This window comes from Sceloporus undulatus, chromosome 6 (assembly GCF_019175285.1).
Source record: "Sceloporus undulatus isolate JIND9_A2432 ecotype Alabama chromosome 6, SceUnd_v1.1, whole genome shotgun sequence".
In the NCBI taxonomy this organism is placed as follows: domain Eukaryota; kingdom Metazoa; phylum Chordata; class Lepidosauria; order Squamata; family Phrynosomatidae; genus Sceloporus; species Sceloporus undulatus.
The window spans coordinates 110,019,593-110,035,150 of NC_056527.1; the positions used below are offsets into that span (position 1 = coordinate 110,019,593).

The 15,558-nt window shown below is 42.5% G+C and overlaps 2 protein-coding genes across 2 annotated transcripts in view; both read right to left on the reverse strand.

The window, feature by feature from the left end:
* Nucleotides 1-7,328, reverse strand: part of SETD1A (SET domain containing 1A, histone lysine methyltransferase) — a 36,196-nt gene extending 28,868 nt beyond the window's left edge. Inside the window, 5 exon segments of the mRNA XM_042472842.1 lie at nt 4-99; nt 3,831-3,983; nt 4,522-4,621; nt 5,313-5,446; nt 6,489-7,328. Of these exon segments, the coding sequence (XP_042328776.1) occupies nt 4-99; nt 3,831-3,968 (234 nt within the window). The 5' untranslated portion in view covers nt 3,969-3,983; nt 4,522-4,621; nt 5,313-5,446; nt 6,489-7,328.
* PRSS8 (serine protease 8) overlaps nt 1-15,558 on the reverse strand; it is a 687,619-nt gene that overhangs the window by 480,671 nt on the left and 191,390 nt on the right. The gene's annotated exons all lie outside the window — the stretch shown is intronic.

A 15,558-nucleotide genomic window follows, 5' to 3' on the forward strand; every position in this document is an offset into this window, starting at 1 on the left:
TACCTTAAACTTTGGGACAGGAAGTGAAAGGTCTCTAGTTTTGGACCATATCCTGCGCCTGGGATCCCGCACATCATTCACAGGATCAAATCCCGAATCCTTAAGAAGCAAAACTCTGTTAGACAACATGACAATTCAAAGAAATTAACAGAAAACAAAGTATTTTGAGCCAAAGGCTTCTTTATTCTGTCTTCACTCTAGAGAGGTGGAGTGAAAAATTTCTATGCTCTCTCTCTCTCTCTCTCGCTAATTTCCCCATAATTTTCTGACCTTCTGCACTGCAATCCATCATGTTAGATGGGCTAAATATAAGACATGAACTTGTAGTTATTGTTCTAGAGAGACAAAGACTAGTCTTCAGAGGAACATACTAACAAAGGGACACACTGCTAAGTTTGTTTCATATTCACAAAATCTCTTATTTTACAAGTAGTCATAAGCACAAATAGTCAAGACAAAATATAATTGTACCCCCAGACTCATGCCTTTGCTAAAAATGTTTAAAAAATTAAAAAGTAAAATTTTAATTTTGTAAAAAAAAAGTAATTAATAATAATTTAATTAAAAAATAAACCTGGGGCCTCTCCTTTCCCATCCCACTGAGCCTTACCCAACCTACACCATCTCTTCAGCCTTTTAAAGGGATGCAGGCGAGCCAGCATGGTGTAGTGGTTTGAGCATTTGACTACTATTCTGGAGGCCAGGATTTGAATCCTGGCTCAGCTATGGGAACCCACTGGATGACCTTGGGCCAGTCACACTCTCTCAGCATCAGAGGACGGCAATGGCAAACCCCCTCTGAAGAAACTTGCCAAGAAAACCCCAAATAGGTTCTCCTTAGGGTTGCCATAAGTCGGAAATGTCTTGAAGGCACATACTGTAACAACAAACAGGAAAATGCCACAACCCATTTTTGCCGAAAGGCAGAGATGTCTGAGGAGCAGTGATGTCACTCCCCCCTTAGGAGTCACCTAGTGCTGTTCGCTCCCCACACACCCTTCTAATAATATACCTGGTCTAAGTGCTCTTAATTTTCTATCTTCTTAATTGAGTAAAAGGTAGGGTAAGACCTCCCAATCATAACTAATTGTTTAATACACACAACCCAAACTTAAAGTTATTTACTCATCACAGTTTAAATCAGTGCAACTCAAAGTGGTAGTCTGTGAACCGGTGCCAGTCTAGAAACCATCAACTGAGAGTCCCTGGAGGGTTTCTCAGAAAGAAACAGTTTTATTCAATGGGCAAAAATATAGCACTGGTCCTTGGCACTCTGGGAAAGCCTGCCAGTCCGGCACATTAAGATGCACTCTGTTCTCCACTTGCCCTCAGGTTCTCCGCAGTTTTAAAATTGTTTTTATCAGTACTGCGTTAGCTGCTTAGGGGAATACCCTAACAAAGGAACAGAAAAGGACTGCCTCAAAGGCAGTACGAAAGTGAAACCAGGCGTTTCAATGCACAAGCGAGCTATGCAGGAAGAAAAGAGGCTGTCAACAGAAGAAGCATCCATTTTTAGGTTGTACCGATCAGATGACCTCAAGGAATCAAGAACAGTTAAACTGATGATATCCCTTTCAGAGTTGAAAAGTGAAAAGCTTTATTATGCATGTATCCTTTGTGGGAGAGAATGGCAATGCTGCAACCACCATTAAGCTTATGGGGAAATTAAAGGAAAGGAGGGGTGGTTCTGTATACACTGGTGCCTCGGGATACGAAATGATCGGGTTACGAAATTTCCGGGATACGAAAAAGTTGGATTGGCAAAAACTGTTTCGGGTTACGAAATATTTTTCGGGTTACGAAATTCATTTCGGCGCGAAATTCAAATGCTGCAAAGTGCAGCTATAGGCTTTCCAGTGCTAACGGAAAGCCTTTTCGGGTTACGAAATTTTCGGGTTACGAAAGGAATGGCGGAACGAATTAATTTCGTAACCCGAGGCACCAGTGTATTTATACAGTACAGTATTTGCTTCCTGACTTATCTGGGAAGACTGGAACAAGTAACCATGTTTCAAAAGCTGGTGATGCATGTAAGCAAAACCAGGAGAATACCTTCAGCTTGATTATAAGAATGGCAAGTTCCAGGGACTTACTGAAAGGGCACTAAGGACAGCAACTGTTAATGTTTTAATGTTGTTGTATGCCTTCAATGTATTTCTAATAACCAAAACATGAGTTTTCTTGGCAGATTTTTTTCAGAGGAGGGTTACCCTTGCCTTCCTCTGAGGCTAAGACAGTGTGACTTGCCCAAGGTAATTTAGTGGGTTTTCATGGCCAAGCAGAGAGATTTGAACCCTGGTCTCCAGAGTCTTAGGTCCAAAATACACTGCAGAAATAGTGCAGCTTGAGATCACTTTAATTACCCTTACTCAATGCTAGGGAATTCTGGGAACTGTAGTTTTGTGAGACATGTAGCTTTCTGTCAGAGAGCTCTAGTGCTATAATAAACTACAATTTCCAGGATTCCCTAACACTGAGCAGGACAGTTAAAGCCGTTTCAAACTGGATTATTTCTTCAGTGTGTTTTGGACTTCAGTCTATTGACCAAACCACTGCACCATGCTGGTTCTCATATACGTTTTTAAATAGTAAAGAAAGATGGAAAGATTTGTTGGCTTTTGTGTTCTTGGTTCTTAGTGGTACATGTTACCTCATGCATCTATCTGTAAAACCGGTAGGTTGGTGTACGCTTGCTACATACCCTGATGATATAGACAATGTGTTGGAATAAATATATAAATTTAATGGATTTTTTCAATGACTCTGCAAAATTTGCTCTTCAGGAGATCAGAGAAAAATACCATTGAGTTGAAGGATCAAAGGTAGCTTTATAGATGGGTTAATGTTTTAAGAAAGTATTTCAAGCATGGTAGACAACCCAAGATCTTGATAGTCAAACTGCAACACGATCTGTTCTAATTTGCAGAGGAATTTTGAAACTGAATCATCTCTCCAAAGACAAACAGCAGCTCTACATTAACAACTAACTGGAACTTTAAAAGCAAGCAACAACATTTTTACAGATATTAAACAACAGAAGTCAAAAAATTAGTATTCAGTTATGGTGTAATTGTCTCCCTGGAGCAGGTGCAGTGATCTGCACTGAACCTCATCATGTGGTGAGGAATAGACGGACTCAAACCTGCATTTTCCAGAAGCAGTTCAAAGCCCCGCTATCTGCATCAGCCACTCCAAAGACGGCCCAAATGCACATGGCCCAACTGCACAGCTGGATTATTTTTTTGGTCGCCTCCCCACCATGTATGTGCACAATCGCACAAACATACCACTGGCAACTGCATGCTGTATAGACTCCGTAATACTGGATGGCCGCCCCTTTGACTGGCCACACAGTTGCACCTGTGACCTTCCACCAGTACAGGCCAACACCAGTATTTTTATGTACTAGAATAAAAATTAAAAGCTTTAGCATTCAGGTTTCCATGTTCATATTTCCAATTTCTCACTCCCAGAAATACAAAGACACAAAACACCAGATTTGGGAATGGGGAGCCTACTGTAACCAGGACCAGGAGGAATGCAGAACAGGCAATGCCCAAGGGTCTGTCAGGCATGGAGTCAATTCCTCTAGTGATTTCAATAACAATACCTCGGACCCTGCATTCCTCTCAACTTATTCAAGACCAAGGACTTATCCCTCTGCCACTGTATAGCATCAGGTTAGGAAAAGTAAAAACTGAGAAACCAGAAACCATAAGAAGATACACTAAGACAAACCCACATTTGTTAGTCGGAAAGATGAAGGCAATCATGCTGTCCTCCTCAACAGAAATCAACCACATACACCATACAAATATGAATGTACTTACACTGGCACTGAAATGCACTCCATCATAGCGGTAGATCTTGTGTGGGGCCCGCTTGAGCACAGGGTCAACAATGAGCTTGTAGTTTCGCCACTGGAAGTTAGGGGTTTTCTGTAAGTCACCCCCACCTTCCTGATCCATTCTGACTCATTTACACTGGAAAGTGGAAACGGAACCAGACAAAAACTATGTTAACTTTCTTGATTACTTCTAGCAGAGAGAATTCACAACAAAGGAGACCACTCTTAGCCATTTCTGCAATTCATAACTTTCCACCCAGAATATTTACCATCTATATAATCTAGAGGTAGAGGTTTAATTTTTTTAGGTTCCCTAAAGAAACAGACAGCACAAAATTTCTCTTCAATAGATATATCTCTTCTAAAAATCCATTAAACATTCCCAGTACTATTTACTATACAAGACAAGCCTTCAGTGAGAGGTGCCAAGGTATTTGAATGTCCAGTCAGGGCATTTATTAAATGGACCACTTTTGAAGGAGCATGAATCCCATGGAATCTGCTTTCCTGAGATAGAATTCTACAAGTACAGACTTCTTCTAGCACTCTGGAGATACGCTAATTCTGGACAATCACAGGAAACATGAAAATGTGGAAAAGAATACAAAATTCAGCTGAGTGAGAATCTGAGTTTTTAAACTGATTACTGTATTTATAGAAAAACAAATCTCTACCCCTTATGATTGTGAAGAAATGATTGGAAGGATGTAATCTTCTGTAACCTCAGAATCTGAAGAATTATCAGATAAGATTTTCAACAGTAGGGGAAGGCATCTAGAATAAGATAAATAATGGAAATTTGTTTCAGACGCATCATTTACAATGGGCCCAACCCAGCATTAAACTTTTCTCAGAGCAGATTTTTTAATATTAAAAAATGAAATGACTATAATCTTGGTTTTACTTTTCCCCCCCCAAGAGCCTATATGGAGTGAGGATTTGAAAGAGGAAAACACCAAGGTATCAAGTAACACTGAGATGTTAGGAAAGGGGAAGGAATTCAGTAATAAAAATAGTTGCCCTGTATAATCATTATATTAACTCCTGAGAAATATTTCTTTTAACTGAAGTGATCCAGACATGTGCTTGAACATCATCATCTTGAAAAACTTCAAATCAAGAAATCTCAAAATTTCCTGTGCTCATAATCAGTAATTGGAGGCTTTCAGATCTATTTTAATGTAATTTTCAATCTATTCCATTATTGCCTGACCTCAAAGTATTTTTACTGTTCATTTCTAACATTCTTTTAAATGTTCAGAAACTGGAAATCTGATACAATTTCCTGGTTCTGCTCACCAAAAACAAAAAACAAGACACAAATGTCCTCCCCCATTAAGAGCAACTAGACATATTTATTCACTTGCAAAACTGTTAATTGCATAAGGACAAACTTATAATTCTCAAAACAAATTAAAATGAATGGAGTGAAAGGGAAGGAAAACATAAAGCAGGAATTTTGTACCTGTTGTAGATTATCACTTCAAGGGTCAAGCTATTCGTGAAATGCAGTGAACAAACACAGCAGTATTTTTCCTTCTTCTCAATAAAATCAATTTGGAGTTGGTTCAGTCCATAATTAAAAAGGAATTTTGAGAACTAGGACGAAAACAGAGAAATAAGTCTTAAACCAATCAATGTGAGAAATATATATATACATATATTATACTGATACATCAAGATTCAAATTACGAAATGTTCTCATTGAGCAGCACAATTACAGCAAAACACAAATGCCTGACATTATATGCAAATCTCTGAAAGACACTGTTAGAAGAGAGGTGCTGAGAATGAAGTCTTTTAAATTCTAGCCACTGGGGACACACCTCTTTGAGGAGAAGTTATCCATGTTCATGCATTTTAACAGTTAAAAGAAAAAGATGCCATAATCCATCTTTCTAAAATCTGTAACAGGTGTACAATACAAACTGATAATAAAACAACACGGAGAAGACTGTGCTCAGGAAGAAGAGAGACAGAGAAAAATGGCATCATGTAAATTCAATTTCCATAAATACAGTAAATAAATACAAAAATCCCATTGTTGTTTTCTGTCAGAAGTCCAGCCTGAAATTTTCATGCGAAATCATAGCCTTTACAAAATCACCCACAAGCCCCCCACCCGCTCCTTTTTGGTAACAAGTACCACTCCTCAGAAATCCTCTTTTCCCCAAAAAGTACTCAGTTCTAATTCTCTTTACAATTTAAAACCTGAGGTCTGACTGTTGTTTTCTCTCCACACATTTGCTAACTTTTCATATGATCACACTATCTTTGCAACTTAATTGCCTCTCTCCAAACAACTGCCATCAATAGGAATCAACCTTTCTCATATCCCTCACTTCCAAGTCCTTAATACATTCATACCACCTCTTTTACCCTCTATGGAAAGTCTTTTTCTCACCATCTCTACCATGCTGTCTTGAGTCCCCATACTGGGAGAAAGGTGAGGGAATATAAGGAAACAAATAAATATAAATCAAATAAATAAATAGCACCCATTTCATTCTCCTGGACCATCAGAACGTATGGCCCCGTTCTCCTTCTCATGCCATCCCACCACATCCTTTCCCCTTTCTGCCTCATACTCCAGTCATTATTTCTCAAATACTTACTGACTTAAGGCCAACAAGACCCTTACCTCTATCAGGAAGTTGTACAGTATATCCCACTTCCCATCAGGTTATCCCTCCTTGCTAATGCCAAAAGACATCCCTCTTCATGTCATGCTCTCGAATAGCACTCCCCACCTTTTCATTTCACCCTTCCACGTATTTCTTTGTCCTTCTCACCCTCCTTAATAAAGGCTTCTCTGGGTGTGTGTGTGTGTGTGTGTGTGTCTTAACATCACCCTTCATTCTGCAAACCATGGAGACTAATGAAGGTATAACCCGGAACAATGTTTTCCAATGGGATTTTTTCGTATCCTGAAAATTTCGTAACCTGGGTATTTCGTATCCCGAGGTACCACTGTATTGCCTGGATATGTGTTTAGAAAGAAGGCCTGCCCCACAGACCCTATCTTCCTGTTCCCAACTGCTTTGCCCTCCCTTCCAAGCTCTCTTCTCTTCAGGGCATCTGACTACCCAGGCCTCTCATCTCAGCCCCATTTCCACAGACCTATGGCAACCTTTTGCATGAGAGCAAGACCACTGCTCAGGTCCTTCAGGCTCAGGTCTGTGACAGTGTCTAACCATCTGGCATGTAGTCTTCCTCTCTTTCTTCTGTTTTCTACCTTGCCGAGCATTACTGTCTTTTCTAATGCAGGCACTTCATCTCCTCAGGCCCACTCCCCGCGGACCATGCAGCCCCACTCCCTACAGAGGTCCTGTGCATGAGACATCTCTAAGCCAAGCCCTTCTTGCCCTCCTCTGCTCAGGTCTTGCAGGCACTTCATCTCCTCAGGCCCAGTCCCCGCAGACCCATGCAGGCCCTGTGCATGAGACATCTCCAGGCCACTCCCTTGCTCTCCTCAGGTCCTGCAAACTCAGCCCCACGGACCCCACCCCCTCTTTCTCCAACTAGGCCCCCAGACCTTTCTCCCCTACCCCCTCGGCACACACCTCAGACACACTGTAGCACCACTCCTCCTTCCCATTAACTATTTCCCACAAATACCCCTATAGCCCTCTCCCCGTATATGCACTTGTCCCTCCACATTTGTGGCTCTGACTTTTGCAGCTTTGATTATTCATGATTGTATTCATATGTTCTCCCTAGGAATATCTAAGTCCTCCAGAGCAACTCTATGGTCAACTTTCACCAAAAGTCGCACTGAAGGACCAAGAGATTCCTAGAGAGGACACTGCGCTGGGCATCCGTAGCTCTTCCAGGGCAATCCAATGGGCAATGTCTTGGAGATGTCAATCACAGAGTTGAACTGGAAGACCCTAGAGAGGTGTTCTCTCAGCTAAAAACAGAGGGCTTTTGTTATTTGCGGGTTTTATTCTGCATTCATAGGGGCCCTGTGCCCCAAACCCAGTGGAGATGGAGGGGAAAGTGTATATATGGCCAGAGGGATACGTGTGTGTGTGTGTGTATATATATATATATATATATAGAATCTATATAAGCACACTGTATTTGTGTGTGTGTGTGTGTGTATATATATATATATATATATATGGTGAGAGGGATACATGTGTGTATATATATATATATACCTCTTGCCATATATACACATTGTACACGTGTATTCCTCTTGCCATATATATATATATATATATACATACACACACACACACACACACACAAATACAGTGTGCTTATACATGTGTATACAGTATATCTATATATGTAAAGAGTATATATACAGTGTGTATATATACACTATATATATACACACACATACATATATACTGTATGTATGTATATATGTGTATATATATATAGTGAGAGAGAAATGTGTGTATATATTGTAGACACATATCACTCTTACCATATACTGTATATATATACAGTACACATACACACACATATATATATGTACATTCTCTCTCTCTCTCTCTCTCTATATATATATATATAGGTCCTGCAGGCTCAGCCCCACACTTATATATATACCTATTATCTATCTATATAGATATATAACCCTGTCGCCATATATATACATATACACATATACAGCATGTATATATACAACTCTTTACCTATACACACATACATCTATCTAATGAGGGTCCTCTCCTCCCCCTCCCCCTCCAAGTGTCCCGGCCCCGCCCACTAAATGTTCCCCTCCGCGCGCGCTCCCGCTCCCTCGGCCACGCGCCTCCCCTCCTTCTCCTCCGCCAACACACGCCCGTCATTCGCGCCTCAGACAGAGCAAGAGGAAAAGAGAGCCCGCCGGCCTCCGTCCTTTATGCCGCCGCCCCTCCCTCCAGGGGGCGCTCGCGCTCTCTTGCCTCCCATCCTCTGCGTGCGCGCTCCCGTTTGCGCGTCACCTGTCCCTACCCTTCCCTCCCTCTCTCTCTCTCTCTCTCTCTCTCAATCTGAGGGGGCCGCAGACGCGAGGGGGGCCTCCGCTCTTCCTCCTCCTCCGGCCTCGCTCTCTCTCTCGCTCTCCGTCTCGCGGCCTCGCCCCCTCCTTTCCTCTGCTTTCAAAAAAAGGAATGGGCCGAAGAAGAAAGGGAAGAGGGGGAGGGGAGAAGGGTGACAACCCGCTACCTCTGCCGCCGCCGCTGCTGCCGCTACCTTCGCCGCCGCCAGGGACCAGGGGGCGGGGCCAAGGCTGAGAGCGCGAGATTCTCGCGACGGCGGCTCTCGCGAGGTTCGCTGCCTCCCTTTCCTCGGCTAGTCTCGTCCTTTTTTCCCTTCTTCTTCACCAACGCTCCCACCTTGTGTCGTCCTCCTCCTCCTCTCTATGGTGACGGCTTTCGTCGCGCTTTTTTCTCTATTTCGGTTTCCTCAGAAGCATTTTCGACACTTTAAGGGGGAAAAAACACAACCGCCACAAAAAAAGGAAGGATCGTTCAGCCATTCTTCAGATGAAAAAAATGATATTCATTTTAACGCGGTCCATGAAATCATAAGGGGTTTTTTCCCGTCGCCGCGGAAGAACGCGTCCTCGAGGCGAATCGTTCGATTCGAAAAAGCAGCCTAAGTCGAAGTGCTAAAAAACGAAGGCGGGTTTGTTGAGAGGAAGGAAAAGCAGGCGGCGGTTTGGGAGTCGCACATTCCAGGCTTTCCGGTTTTTTTAAATGCTGCGCGATTAAACTAAAGTCCCTTTGCGCCGGGAGAGGGTCAAGGAATTGAGCGAAGAGACGGAGCCTCCGTTGGGGCTTTTGACGGGGCCTCGAAAGGACCCGATGGGACCGTTGCGAATCTGCGGGTCTGAAATCGGAATTCGGCGTAACCTAACGGAAAGGTGGGAGGAACCCGAGGCCTTCCTTGGTGGCCTAAATCATGGCTGCTGTTGGGGAGCCCTGCTAATGAACCGTACTTTCCCCGCGAGGAAGGCGACCAAAAAGCCTCCCAAAGAGAACTTGGGTCTGCGGAAATAATCCAATTCGACACCACTTGGCCCAGTGCTGTGGAATTCTGGGATTTGTAGTTCTGTGAGGCATTGAGCCTTTCCCGTCAGAGAATTCTGGTGTGCTGCAACAAACTACAATTCCCAGGATTCCATAGCATTCGCTTAAGAGTGGTGCCAAACTGGATTGTTGCTGCAGCGGAATGGAACTAAGAAAGGATGGGTCTACACTGTAGAAATAACGCAGTTTGATACCACTTCACTACCTTATTTCTCATAGTATAAGCACTATTTGTCTCTCGCTGCACAAAATACTTTCAAACAATCATCAAATCTACTAATAACGTTTCCCTTATTATTCCCAGAGGTGTCAAACTGTGTCATTTCTACAATGTAGACGCCGTTGGAACCGACTGTCACCTGCTTTAATATTGGGGTGTTTTCTTAATGCTTTGAAAGGCCCCGATTCTGCCAAAGTAAAGGAGAGGGAAAACTAAAGCGGCATTTCCTCCGCAATGCGTTTGTCTTTTAGCGGAATAAATACTTTGGGGAAACCATAAGAATGGTCTGGAACCATGCCTTACAAGGAGAGACTTAGGGAGCTGGGTATGTTTAGCCCGGAGAAAGAAAGATTAAGAGGTAATATGATAGCCCTGTTTTAGTATTTGAAGGAATGTCATATTGAGGCTGGAGCAAACTTGTTTTCTGGAGCAATGAAAACAAGCTCCAGGAAAAGAGATTCCATTTCAACATTAGGAAGAACTTCCTGACAGTAAGAGATGTTCAACAGTGGAACAGACTCCTTTGGAGATTGGCGGTGTCTCCTTCTTTGGAGGTTTTTAAACAGAGGCTGGAAGGCTATCTGTCCGGAGTGCTTTGAATGTGAGTTCTTGCATAGCAGGAGGCTGGACCGAATGGCCCTTGAGGTCTCTTCCAGCTCTAGGATTCTGTTATTCTAACATGATGCTGCTTTTTGGAGAAAAACATGCTTTTAGAGATGCTGAACCAAAGTAAAGGAACATGTTACAGACAGTAAAATTAAAGCAGTATTTTCACTGCAATGGATTTGCCCTTTAGCAGAGTAAATGTATTTGGACACTTGTTGTGTTTAGAATTAGCACTTCTTATTTCTGTGAGCATATGTGCCTTCAAGTTGCTTGTCAGTTTGGGGCAATCCCATTAATTTCATAGGGCATTTTTAGGCAATAAATACTCAGAGGTGGTTTTGCCAGTTCCTTCCTCTGAGATATAGCCTCAGCCCCTGGTATTTATGGGCGGTCTATCCAAGTACTAATGGGCTGCCCCTGCTTGGCTTCCAAGATCTGGTGCCTTTAGGGTGTTTAGACCAGGCCCTTCTTCTTTTTCTGGGAGTGGGGATTGCAGATTTGTGCAAGCATGCCGTAGTGGGTTGAGTGTTGGACTATGACTCTAGAGACCAGGGTTCGATTCCATGTCAGCCATGAAACCCGCTGGGTGACTTTGGGCAAGTCACATGCTCTCAGCCTCAGGGGAAGGGGAAGGCAAAGGCAAACCTCCTCTGAACAAATCTTGCCAAGAAAACCCCATAATTGGGTCACCATAAGTCAGGAACAACTTGAAGGCACATGACACACACATACACAACCCAACACCCAAACCACTATATCACACTGGCTCTTTACAGCTAAAGACATCTTATTTGAAAACATAGTTTCCCTTTACATTAGATTTTTCAGGTTGGGCATGTATGTCTGTCCCTTCAAATCGCCTTGTTGACTTATGGATAGATTTCATTGGGTTTTTCTTAGGCAAGGAATACTCAAATGTGGTATTGCTTTCCTATGCTGTTAATTGTTTTCCAGTAGAGGGCAGTACATGTTTAGGTTTGAGATTTGTCAGATCTTTAAAGATGCAAATTGAAATATGGCTACAAAGGAAGGTTGCCAGTCGATACATTTTGACCTGCCTCCATACACTAGGGCTGCCATTTTTCAGCTGGCCTAATGCATTATGATTTTCAAAGCTACATCTGTTTTAGCGTGAACAGTATTTGTTTTATATTTATTCTGTGCATCCTCCAAGGACTTTAGGACATGGCTTTCTTTCTCACAATAACTCTGAAGTAGATCAGGCTGACGGAGGGTGCATCTGTGCTGTAGAAGTAATGCAATTTGACACCACTTTGAATGCTCTAGTTCTGTCCTATGGAAACCTGGGATTTGTAGTTTGACAAGGTCTTTAGTCTTTTCTGCCTAAAACTACAAATGCCAGGATTCTATAGGATGGAGTTATCATCCAAAATAGTAAGATTTAAATGTCTGGCTTGAAGTCAGAATAACAGCAAACCTTTCCCATTTTAACAGAACCATGCTGGCTGGGGGATTCCAGGAGCTGGAAATCCAAAAAGAACCAGTCATCTCAAGATCTGGAGTGGAACTAGAGTAATGGCAAATCCATGCAACAGCAACAGAGTTTAGAAAATGAAGTTTTGGGGTGGCAACTTCTGTAATTCCCACAACTGTGCATGGCAGCATAGACAAACAGTGCTCATTCTTTCCTTCAGAGGTTGGTATCCAGTTGGTGACATAGGCATATGTACGTCTTGTTACACATGTGGGAATAAATCATGTACCATAGCATAATGGACGTATTTTGCTGACAGTACTGGAACTGGAGTTGCGTATACAGCAGGGATGGGCAACTATGGAAGGCAGGGGGTCACATTAGCTCCCAAGAGTTATTGAAGGACCACAACCTCCACTGCACCCGCTCCTGCAAAATACATAAATAAATAGGCCCTCGGGGCCCAGAAAATGTTGCGGAAATGCACCCCATGGCCCTCGATGGTCATTTTGGGGGCAATTTTAAAAAGAATCACACAAATTGACTTGAATTCTGTTGCTTGTCTTATGTAAAGTAGACTCGCTGAATCAATGGGATTTACCTATATATTGACTTACATTCAATAATTCATTGAATAGGTCATCTCTAGTTTTATTTATTTATTTCATTTATATCCCATCTTTCTCCCCGGAGGGACCCAAGGCAGCTCACAGATAAAGCCTTTAAAATTGGGACTTACCAACAGGATTTCAAGCATTGTGTTTTACCCCAGGGGGCCCCAAGAGTCCTCCAAGGGTAGTGGCAATGTCTGCCACTCCCCCAGTGTCATTTGGGGCCATTCTGGAACTGTGTGTATAGAACTGAAATGGGAAGAAAATGGAAAAAAATATTTTGGCCCCTCCTGCGAAAATGGCCCTGGGGAATGAATATGGATTGCATTTTGCCTACCTCTAGTATGTAACATTATGCATTATGGTTGCACTTTGTGACATGGCACCCAGTTGTTGACATGTGTTGCACAGTGCTGCTATTCTGCATGGGATTTATGCCATGCCAGCGTAGTGTTTCTCCACATGCAGATATTTAGGAGACACTGAGGGGATGTTGGATTGCAGCCAAACTGCAGGGTATGTAAGTTGCTGGATGGGGAACCTAGCCATCCTTCAACCTTGTTCCCATCTATCCCGAAGGCTAGAGAACCATCTATCTGAGCCAGAGAACTGCGCTTGACCTTCTCTTTCTGTTTCCCAGGCTGCCTTGGCTTCTCCCCAGCGGGGAGGATGAGTATTCCCAGACAGCATAAACATTTCACCAACCCTGGAGAATAGCCAAGGCCAGAAAAGGATTATATATAGCCTAGGTCCTTTCAGAAAGGAACGTGAGTGCTATCCTTGGGAGTGAGGGAGTTTTTGAAGACTGGGCAGCCAGACATGAATGTTCCAAAACAAGGAATGGAGCAGATTAATGACAAGGCAGGGCCAGCTGAAGATCTTTGTAGGGCCTGTAATGTGGGGAAGGAAGCAAATGGCACACTAGTGTAGCATAAAGTGGCTATAGCAGCAGGATGGGAACTGTGTGGCAACTCTCCAGCTGTTGTTAGACTGCAACTCCCAGCAGTCCTAGGTAGCACAGGCACTGGCAAGAAATGCTGTGCAGTCCAATATGGTTTTAATCTGTATTTTGAAATGTTTTTATTGAAGTTTTATTTATGTATTGCAATTTTTATCCTGTATTTTGTATTTGATATTGCAATTTTTACCTGTATACCGCTACGATCAACATGGAATAGCAGTTTATAAATAAAACTTATTATTATTATTTATTAATATATGGTAGTCCACACAACTTTCACCTCTAAGTTAGCTTGTTTGACTAGGATGCGAAGCCCAGGTTCATATTGCTTTGTTGGCATGAAGGCTGCATTGTCTGACCTTGAGCCAATCACACTTTCTTAGCCTAAGCTATCATACTGGGCTGATTGTTGTTGTTAACTGCCTTCAAGTGGATCTTGACTCGAGCCAACCCCATGAAAGCCCCTCTGTCCTCAAGCGATCTGCTCGGGTCCTGCAGGCTCAGGGCTGTGGCCTCCTTGAATGAATCTATCCAACTAGTACATGGTCTTCTGCTCTTTCTGCTACCCTCCACCTTTCCTGGCATTTCTAGTAAGTCTAGTCTTTCTAGAGAGTCGTGTCTTCTCGTTATGTGGCTGAAGTGTGACAACCTCAATTTAGTTGTCTTGGCTTCCACTGAGAATTCAGGAGCCAGTGTGATGTAGTGGTTTGGGTGTTGGATTGTGTGTGTGCCGTGTGTCTTCAAATCGTTTTCGACTTATGGTGATCCTATTATGGGGTTTTCTTGGCAAGATTTGTTCAGAGGAGGTTTGCCATTGCCTCACACAGAGAAGCACTGGAAGAAACTATAGGTTTGCCTTAGAGTTGCCCTAAGTCAGAAATGTCTTGAAGGCACACAACAACGTCAAAGCAGCGGGGTGAGGAATATCAGCCCTCGGAAACTGAATCCAACCTTCAGGGGCTTGCCAGAAAGCTATATCCTTTTCCCTCATGCGTGCATCACCACTTGGTGGTTTCCCAGTTTTCCGTAATTACAAAATATTCCAAAAACCAAAACTTTTTCCATGGATGGCTGAGATAGCGACACCTTTGTTTTCTGATGGTTCAATCAAACTTTGATTCATAATTACTAAAAAATATTGTATAAAATTACCTTCAGGCTATGTGTATATAAGGTGTATGAGAAACATTTGAGATCTGGCAGGCTTGGTTTTTTTGGGAGACGAGAGGGTTGGACTTGGACTTTTTAATTTTAACTCTGTATGTTTTTTTTAAAATATATTTGTAATTTTTATATTTTTATGATTTTAATTGTACAGTTTTAACTTACGTTTATATGTTCGCCACCTTGGGTCCCATTTTGGGAGAAAGGCGGTATAGAAATAAATAAATGAATGAATTTTGTCTTTAAAACTGTGTCTCATCGCCAGGAGATCTCTTTATGTACGTATGTGCAAACACAGGTTTTCTTAAGTCTGAAATAATAACAACAATAAACCAAAATCCAGAACACTTCTGGTCACAAACATTTTGGATAAGGGAGACTCAACCTGTATGTCTTCTCTACATCTGCAGGATGGGTGGTACAGTAGAACGCTTTAGTAACAAAAGGACAGTACCTTTCCAGATTGTGGAGGAATCCTATTTTTATTATGAGACCAGCATGGTATAGCGGTCTGAGCTTTGGACAACAACTCTGGAGACCAGGGTTTGAATCCCTGCCTGGCTACCTGGGAACCCACTGGGTGACCTTGGGTAAGTCACATTCTCTCAGCCTCAGAGGAAGGCAAAAGCAAACCCCCTCTTGACAAATCTTCCCAAGAGAACCCAGTCATAGATTGCTCTAAGTA